Source organism: Hypomesus nipponensis, chromosome 18, assembly GCF_054491055.1.
Source record: "Hypomesus nipponensis isolate SF chromosome 18, ASM5449105v1, whole genome shotgun sequence".
Lineage (NCBI taxonomy): Eukaryota > Metazoa > Chordata > Actinopteri > Osmeriformes > Osmeridae > Hypomesus > Hypomesus nipponensis.
Genome location: NC_140378.1, coordinates 6,076,083 through 6,085,990, shown reverse-complemented (window position 1 = coordinate 6,085,990; position 9,908 = coordinate 6,076,083). Strand labels below are relative to the sequence as shown.

The window sequence follows — 9,908 nt, the reverse complement described above, 5'->3', positions numbered from 1 at the left end:
GGGGATGACTACAATATGAACACATCTGTGATTTTGCTACAGTATGAAGGTAACAGTGAGACTTGTTTTTTTTATTTTACCAGGTTGATAAAGAAATCATCCAATCAAATGAACCAGTGTGAGTTTGTCTCCTCTACTGTGATAGGCCACTTCAGGTTTGTCTCTGCCAGGGCCTGGTTGGTGAGGAGTGGGGAGAGTAGAATACATCATGACACACACAGCAACAGGACCAGGAGCACTGACCCCAGCATAGTACTTCACTCACAAAAGGATCTCCACCAAGATGATAAAGTCAACCAAAAAAGCACAATGGTGGAGGCTGACTCTAAGGCAGCCTTAAAGTAATGGCATAGATTTTTTTTTTCTCTGTTAGAATTTTACTTGACTGTATCTCTCACAGACACAAAAAATATATAAATGAACAAGAAAAACAACGACAATGCAACAAACACAAAAGGTCTAAAACTAAAACTAACACATTGCTGTCAGATAATCTAGTTTTTTTTTTTAACCCCGTTGACACCTGATGTGTACCCTGTTCCCCAAAAAGAGATGTCCAGAATGATAGGGCCCTTTAATATGAAGGGCCGGTCCCTAAACCCAGCTAGTTTATGCTTTCTCATCCCATCTGTTTAATCTCTATCACATATCCACCCCCAGACAGTGCTCTTCAGTAGGAGCCAGGTGGCCTTGGTTAAGAGGGAGCTGTTGTCCTACTGCTTATACCTGTCACTTCCTACTTCCAACCATGTGAAGGTGATGGTCAGTCCCTGGGGTGGATTTGAATAGAGGCCTCTAACCCTTTTTTTGAGGACAAGCCTTTTCTGTGGAAGAACAATGATCATCTTCGTTAACAGTCATCCCTGTTTACAGATGAACCCAACCCAACATGTCCACTCGCTTGCTCGCAGAGCTAATCAATGTTTCCCGATGGCCCATCGCAATGCAACAACACGACAAAGGTAAGACATTGGAGTTCATAACTTTGAAATGTGTGTTTGTGTGTGTGTGTGTGGTGGGAAGGGGGGGGGGGGCACAGTGTAAATCTCAGTTAGAACACAGAGTGGTACTTCAGGGTTCAGCAGGACGTCATGTTGGCCATCTCTGTGTCGTCTCGTGGGCGGGGCAGGTTAGTCAGGCTGGATGGGATTGAGTCCCTGCTACCAGTCCCCCAGACTCCCTTCTAAACTCCTCTTTCACAAGCAACAAGAGTTCCATCCCCCCAAAAATTATATATATATATATATATATATATATATATATATATATATATGTATTTCATGATTTGCACAACAGTAGGTCCTTTGAATAATGGACTATTTAAAATACTCCAACCAACCAAAACCTACAAAAAATCACCGTTAAAAGAAAACAAGCAATTATGCATTGCATGGCTTTCGATTTAAGACAGGAAGTCCATATAAAGAAGGGGTTAGGCTTCCCCGACCCTGTCCTTGAGTTAACTTGCTGCTCGTCACTCCGATTCAGTCATGTTGATCAGCCTTTCATTCTGTCCTTCTCTTACCCAGGGACTCAGACAGCTCCTGTCACTGTTGGTCAGTGTGTAGGCCCCCTTGTAGGGATGAAGAGATGGGAGAGGGGGAGAGGGGAGCAGACGGAGCAGTTGGGGCAGCAGGGGAGGGGGTGGGTTGGTTGCACTGGTCGACCAATTTCCTCACAGAGAGGGAGAGACGCCATAAGGTGGCACATGATGAGAAGCGTAGAGCAGACTCTTGGTGCAGACGCGGAGCGCTGCACATACGTTATCTTTAAGTGCGAAAGGTAACCATTGACCACGTGTTTTAGCAAGGACACTACTGGAGCTTTTGAAGAACGTTGCACCGCGGCTTCGGGTGAAATGCGTTTGAGTGCGATCGCTTCTCATTACGTCACATAGCCTACAGTTGTTTTTTCATTGGTTGCGCTTTGAAAGGTCAGTGGCAAGTAAGGTTAAGTTCAAATACATTTACTTTGAACGCAACGACTGGTGGCAAAGTTTGAGTGGTGTGCCACGTCGACGGTGGCCGTTCTGCATAGTTGGGTCGCCTGCGCTCTCATAGCTAAACAACGGCCCAGCCATGGCAGAGTGGTTTGACCGCTAATCATGTCACCCGCTTCAAGGTCACACCACTGATAACTCCATGAGATCTGTAAACACACCGAGTGTGTGTTGGTGTGTGTGTGTGTGCATTTCTGTTTGCATATGTGTTCTTATTTTAACCATGAATAGAAACAGTGGATTGATAAAAAAAAAAAACATAATTACAAATAAAAAAGACCCACCAATAGACTGGTGCTGTCCAATAAGCTTTTAAATCAGCAAAGCCCATGTTTAACATGGACACAAGGATTGTTCCTTTGAAAAAAAAACAAACATTGGGTGTGAAATCATCATCCAAAAATAGATAAGAAAAAGCCAAATACTAAGGTTCCAGTAGTTGAGGGTGTGTATGGCCCATGTGTGTCCTGCTCCAACTCCCTCTCTTCCTCGTCCTCTGGCAGATGTCAAGAAACATATTCCTCCCCCGCTGGACATCTTTGTTATCACAGTCTATTTTTTAACACAAATTTGTTTTGGGGGCCGTTATGTGTGTGTGTGTCTCCGCGGAGCCTTGGGTAGATTTGTGGTTTTGACCCATGCTGCCTAACCCTAAACCTTTCAGGGAATGTCAGAATCCCCTTCATTCCATCCGTGTGCACCCCAACCCCATCTCCTCTCCAAATGTGACAGTGCCCCCAACATAGCCACACCGTACGAGGGGAAATGCCAGTTCCAGAACATACAGAACGTACAGACCCAGTGAGAAACACAGGGAGCCTAACTTACTGTGGTCAGATGAATGCTATTACAGTGAGGTGTCTTAGAAGACAGATATCAGTTTTACGACTTTGCTGTGAAGCTACGACACGTAAATGACCGTGACCGTGACAGTGAGAACAGAAGGGCAGGACGGAGGCCGGACCTGGAGATGGAGGAGAGTAGTCCGAGGCATGTTTACCCTCTCTCCCGCCCTCTGTCTAGCTGGCAGTCGCTCACAAACCTCAGGTAACGGGTGAGGGGACAGAGGGACATGAGTTTGTCTTCAGGTTGCTTTGTCTCCCCTCTCGTTTGTCTCCCCTCTCGTTTTGAAATGGTTTAAGTCTACCCACGCTCTGTACCCTATCAGCTGCTGTTGTTCACGTTCCTCATCTTCACAGTGTGCTTTTCTGGAGTGACCGCTCCTGACTGGCCGAGTTGACGGGCAGGTGAGGGAGTTTGGGGGGGGGGGGGGGGGGTTGGGGGCGTGGGGGGTGAGGGGGGTTGGGTGGGGGGCTCAGTAAGGGGAGAAAAGGATCGGGCCGTGTGTGGTGCGGATAGGCCCCGGTGCGGGTCTCAGGATGGCGTGGCTGAGAGGCGGGCCCTGCAGTAGGTGGTGGTGTGGGTGGTGGTGGTGGTGGTGGTGGTGGGCGGAGCCAGCTGCACGGAGAGCCAGCTGGTTGGAGGAGGCGGCGGCGGCCATCGCGGCGGCAACAGCCAAGGGGCTGGGCAGGAGGCCTGCGCCCAAAGCTTTGGTGAGATCCTTGGAGAAAGAGAGAGTGGACTGGAGGGAGGGAGAGAGAAAGAGAGAGAGAGGGATCAAACGATGAGTGACAGAAGGTTAACAGATGTAGGGGAAAACAAATATAGCTGAACTATTTCATCTCGGCCTGCTTTTGATCTCTTTAACAGAGGCTTTAAAGACAAATCATGCCATATTTATAGATGCAGCGATGACCAGTGTTGAAATTTTAGATCATGCCACACAAATTCAAGAAAGACAACTCTAACAACTTCGACAGTACAGTCCTTGATCAAAGCCATTACTCCAGGGCTGCCATGGTCTACAACCAGCCCAGGAAAACCCAGCCCATTGATGTAGGGCTTTACAAACAGCCTAGTTGAACCATCCTCTGATTATGTATTTAACCAAGCTAAACTAGGTCTGGTAGAGTAGAGGGGGAGGCAGTTGTGGAGTTATTGGGAGGAGGAGGAGGAGGGGGGTGTGGTTAAAGGTTAAAAGGTTACCGTGAGGTCAGCTCCCCTGTGCTTCTTGTGCCGGCTGAGGAGGGGGTTGGGCTTTCCCGCCACGCCGTCCCGGTGCCTTCGACTTGATATGTGCTGCAAGGGGGAAGGACAGAGCCCACAGGCAGGGGGCGCCATCAGACTGGCTCTTGAATGATGGGCGCTCTTTTTTTCAGCTATTGTCACTGTACTGTGCTTTCTCAGGACTGCGACTCATCACTTAGGTGTTCTGTGGCATGACAACCTGAGCGTCGTGCTGTGTGAACGCAAATGTAGCCTCAAATCAATCTGCAGTTCTTCAGTGGATTGAGTCATCATTTTCTTTATAAACCTGTACCCTATAAGTGCTGTGCCTTAATTAGCCCATCTAACGCTAACCCTACTTGTGTCTTACCTGTTTGAGCTGCAGTTCAGAGTTGACCCGCACGTTGCAGATCTCACAGTGGAAGGTGCGTTCCTGAGTGTTGGGGTCCACGGGCCCCCCTCCTTGCTCTCCGACAGGCTTGGGGCCCAGGCGGGGGTACGCCTTGATGGGGCCCAGCCCGCTCCTGGCCTCCAGGATGGTTTTGTGTTTGGTACCTGACCACACACACACACAGACACACAAACAAGCAAAAGGTCAACAATGTCATAGAAAGCAAATCCGTTTGTTTAGACTGTACAAACACTCATTTATTACAGCATCGAGATGTGACTTGTGTGTTTCTGCTCAGCCATTCCCCATTCTCTCGCAAGCTGACTAGGTGTCTGTGTGAGTCTGAGACGGAGTGTGTGTCCGACAGTTAGTGTGTATCTGTGTGAGTCTCTGTGTGTGTGTGTGTGTCTGCGTGACTGTAGTTAACACATCTGTACTGCATTCCAGCAGGCATGAAGAGGATGACAATGACACGTTTCTGGATATGAGAAAGCACTCCATGTTCAGTTGGCTGAAATGAGCGCGTGTGTGCTCTGCACACCAACCATATGTCACTGGAGGGTGTAGACGTTGGTGGTGGTGTTGGGTGGGAGGGTGGGTGAAATGTGATGCAATGTGGGTGGCTGACCACTAGAGGAACACATTGGGCTTGGGCTCTACGTAGCCCGGTGTCCATGCAATGCTGAAATGTCTCCAGAGCTGAAAGCCCCCTGTCCAAGATAATGTTGGGTCATAATTCACTTGGACTCCGTAATTCATTGGGGTGTGGTTGGGGAATTTAGTGAGGTCATGTAAACTGTGCAGTACAGTACGTGCTGTGGTCCTGAAAGTAGTATACATTATATAGAATGAGTGGTTAGATTTGGATGACTGCGGATCAGTCCGAATAATTAAAGTCCTGTGAAAAAACACAAGATTTGCTGCCCTTAGTAGAACTTTCAACATGGAGTGGTCCTGGGCACTCGCTGACCGCTACAGTATTTTCCCAGTCGGTATCACACGCACGGAACTGTCTGCCCCTGCCAAAATAGTTTCTTTGTAACTGATTGCATGTTTTGTTCCTGACTGAAGAATTCCAGCCATGTTCTGCTCTCTCTCTCTCTCTCCCTCCCTCTCTCTCTCTCTCTCTCTCTCTCTCTCTCTCTCTCTCTCTCTCTCTCTCTCTCTCTCTCTCTCTCTCTCTCTGTCTCCCTCTGCCTGTCTCTCTCTCTCTCTCCCTCTGTTTCTGCCCCCCCTTCCCACTGACTCCCTATAATCCTTAAGGAGCCCCAGTCACACTTCACTTTCGACCTTAAGTTTGACCCCAAGAGAGTCAAGGGAGAGTATGCTGGGGTGGAGGAGGTGGTGGTGGTTGTGGTGAGTGGGGGGGGGTGGTTGGGCAGGCCACAAAAAGACAAAAAGCGGCAATTCCTTTTTCTATTTTTATGTAAGCAATCAGAAACGGCTTACAATAAATAAAGGCGCACATGCAAATGAGGCTTGGCTATGCCACGCATGTTGGAGGCATTCTATTTGTTTGGATATACATTCTATCTATTGTCCTTGTACACATTCTCTACGACCTGGCCTTAAACATTTGACTCATGGTCCCAACCAATCAATGAACAAACAGACGAGGAAAGATCATAACACCAAGACAGACAAAGGGGCCCAAGGGAAACAACAAAATCAAGGACGATAATAAAAAGTCAGGACAAAGTTGAAAACACTATTAATAACTCCAGCCTTAAAGACCTCAGTTATTCCATCAAACAGCAATGTGCATGCCTTGATGTCTGCAAAACATGTGCTTTTATTTTGAGACCCTTGGTAACATTCAGAGTTTTGTTTTGCGAAACACGACGATTGCTTCCAGATTGTTCTTCAAGCAGAGTTGATTGAGAGGGTTCATCCTTCTCTGCTAAACGGCAGGCCTCAGCAGCTGACACACTCGGCACGGTGACCAGTTGGATGCAGATGTGTCTGTATGTTCGTTTACATACATGAAGACGTGGGTTGTTTCATGATCGTACAGAAAGGATGTGTTAGGGAGCAAACAGTAGGAACTGACTTGGCTCACTGCTGCATCATTTTGAATTATGCATCATATCCTTTGTTTTATTTGTGTGTGCCTCCAGGGTGCCATATAGAAGGCCTGCCAGATACCTCCTTCCAACCAAACTGATATTATTGACGACGACATGAAAAAGCAGACACAGACTTATTTTACGTCTGGCACTCAAATCCAATATTTCAGTTCCTCACATCAACACTGCCCAGAAAGGCCCACACACCGATGACTTTTATAAAGACTGGTTGGTGCTTTAGCTGCTAAGATGAATAGGACCTGAAAGAGGAAGCCTTAAATGGTGGCAGCTCCTTTTATGCCAAAACAAAAATGGAAAGTTTAAATCTTGCATCTAAAAGCTTAGGAGGAAGTGGGGCACCTTTGGGGCATCTGGCGCACTCAAGTTTTCCCCTCTAGAATGTCTCGTGATTTAAAGTTTCATGGCTTCTTCTCCTTGAATAGTTATGGCAAATAGTATAGAAGTCAATATAAGTACATTGGATATGGTTAGCATTAGTTAGTGTTAGCTTTCATGTTTGCGTTAGCGCTTCCCCTCCGCTCCCTATTCTTAGTTGACTGCCCAAGGCAGCAGTTAATAGCTTTTCTGCTGCGCTGGCGACAAGATGAGTCATGAATCTTTGAGCAGGTGGATTTTGCGCTAAAATAATGATGTGTTAAGCCAGGGCAGACGGCGGATGAGGGGGTTCTGGAGAGCAGACGCTGCGGGTCGAGGCATGTGAGGGGAAACCTGTTGCAGCTGGGTGCTCTGTGGAACTGGGGTGGAGGCAGAATATGTGTGTTGCTAAAGTTGCTCCTGGCTAGTGTCGAGCACCTTGTCTGATCATGAAGGTGTTTGTGCGTGCGCGTGTGCGTGTGCAAGATCTCCTTCGCTGAAGTGCATGCGGAGACGTTTGTGTGCGTGTGTGCCTCAGCGTGTGTTCATGGGCGATGCTCCGTGCTTGTGTGCGCGTCAAGGACATCCTACCTTTGTTGTGAGCCTCAAGCTGGGACAGGGAGTTGACGGCCACTTTGCACAGTGAGCAGTACAGCAGCTTCTTAGCTTTGTCCTCCTCGGTGTCTGTGTTTGCAGGGCCGCTGGATGAGGCCGGGGCCCCCAGTGGCCCAGAGCTGAGCTGCTCGGGGTTGGCCCCAGCGCTGCCACAGCCCAGGGGAGAGGTGGAAGAGGGGGGCATCAGGGGAGGTGTCGGGGTGGGGAGGAGGGTGCACAGGGTGGGTCCGGTGGTCTCCGGGGTGGGTGAAGTGGAGGGGGGCAGGGGCCCGGGGGCAATGAGGGGCCCGGGAACAATGAGGGGCCCGTTGAGCTGCAACAGGGGTCGAGTATCATCTACAAACAGAAACAGAGGAAGAGAGGAGAGAGAGAGAGAGACAGAGAGAGATAGAGAGAGAGAGAGAGAGAGAGAGAGAGAGAGAGAGAGAGAGAGAGAGAGAGAGAGAGAGAGAGAGAGAGAGAGAGAGAGAGAGAGATGAAACAAAGAAATCAGGTCAAATGAAGTCAAAAAAGTTTATATTTTTTGGTCATATAACGAAAACAAGAAAGTGTTAACAATAGACTCCAGGGGCCTTCCAACTTCACTGACAAAAACAATCCGCCATTGACCACATCCTGATTTCTGTCAAGTAAAACCCACTGTCTGGGTTGACCCAAATTTCATACACTCAAGACTCGACGTAAGGAAGTATTTATTTTCTTTGCTGGGACCTATAATTGTGTTAAAAGTGTTTCCTTTGAATGTATCCAACGCTAACTCCTTACTGGAATGAGAAGAGAACAGGTCTAGGAGAAATGGGAAAAAGACAGATGAGATTGTTACTTTTCTGATGTGAGGGTTTTCAGTTTTTGTTCCAATTTCCTTTTTTACTGAAATGTTCACAAAGGGAAACAAAGGAAACAAAAACACTCTCTCTCTCTCTCTCTCTCTCTCTCTTTCTCTCTGATTCATCCTCTCTTTCTGTCTCACCCGTTATTTTTGGCAGGGACATGGAACTTGGAAAGTTGAGCTTGTTTTAAATATAAGTTAGGGACTCTTAACTCTCCCATTCCCCCTCCCCAGAAATAAAAACACAAACACACGGTGGATGCTGGGGACACACCCACACACACACCTCGTTCAGCGCACACGTGTTTTTGGTCAGCCACTCCCCTGCGCAATGCTTTTGGTATTCACCATGCTATGGGCGGCACTCACTGTAGATCCATTACATTTGCACCCCCCACCTCACACACACACCAACACCCCCACCAGCAAGGACCGGGCTTTCCTCCAGCCCCGCCACAGGACACTGGCCACAGGCGGTGGGGCAGACAATCCTGCTGGGATTATGGGTCTTTAAGGGTCTGAAGTGGGGTATTTCTGGGGGAAAAAAGATTCATATTGACTTCATCCGCTCAATTTCCTTTTTAGTTCTTCTCCATGTGACGTGATCCGGTGGGTCCTGCATCTTGTGAGTTTCAGTGCGAGGAGGCCGCTTGTGAAAGCTGACTGGCCATATGATTTGTGTTGCACTCTAATGTGGAGACTGGTATGTTGGATATTTAGGACGCAACGCACGCTCTCCGCTCTCTCTCTCTCTCTCTCTCTCTCTCTCTCTCTCTCTCTCTCTCTCTCTCTCTCTCTCTCACTCACACACTTACACACTCACACGCAGACACAGACAGACACACACACAAACACACAGTCCTGTCTGTTCCACTGCACATGGTCAGATGAAGATACCATTGTGAGGGCTTTCCAATCCACTTGCTCTCTCCTTCTCTCTCTGCCCTTCTCTCTCTCTCTCTCTCTCTCTCTCTCTCTCTCTCTCTCTCTCTCTCTCTCTCTCTCTCTTTCTCTCTCTCTTTCCATATTTGAAGTTTCCAGCTGCAGGTCTGCTGGCTATACAGTGCGTTTGTCCAACAGATGTTTGTCAAACCATATTTCTCACTTTATTCCGAATAGCTCTCAGAAGCACATAAGCGTGCCAGTGATCAAAGCACAAGGGCAGCGGGTTGACTACTCCTGACAGCCCCCAGGGGCGGAGCTAACCCCCACTGATACTCACAGAACTATCTCCATGATGAGGTTGAAAACCAGCGCCGGCTCGCTGAAGGCTCGTGATTGGGCGCTCAGGGCGCAGAGAGGGTCAGACGGATCACACACACACTCGCACGCAGCGCCGATGCATCATGGTGCATACCCTCCTAAAAATAACATACACACACACACACACTCCGTCGACGGTACACGACAGGCACGGCCGGAACTCTTGGTCCTTGGCGTCTCAGAGGATAACACAGAATCCCACACCGCCCATGTGGTTCCTCTTAAGCCTAAAGGAAGAGCAGGAGGAGGGGTTGGGGGGCGGGGGTGAAGGGTCAGGGTGATATTGTCATGGGGGGGTAGGGG

The 9,908-nt window shown here is 48.5% G+C and overlaps 1 protein-coding gene across 1 annotated transcript in view; it reads right to left on the bottom strand.

Annotated features, from left to right (window-relative positions):
- Positions 1–3,314: 3,314 nt before the first annotated feature.
- Positions 3,315–9,908, bottom strand: part of znf385a (zinc finger protein 385A) — a 61,121-nt gene continuing 54,527 nt past the window's right edge. Inside the window, 4 exon segments of the mRNA XM_084680219.1 lie at positions 3,315–3,581; positions 4,046–4,138; positions 4,437–4,621; positions 7,490–7,849. Of these exon segments, the coding sequence (XP_084536345.1) occupies positions 3,315–3,581; positions 4,046–4,138; positions 4,437–4,621; positions 7,490–7,849 (905 nt within the window).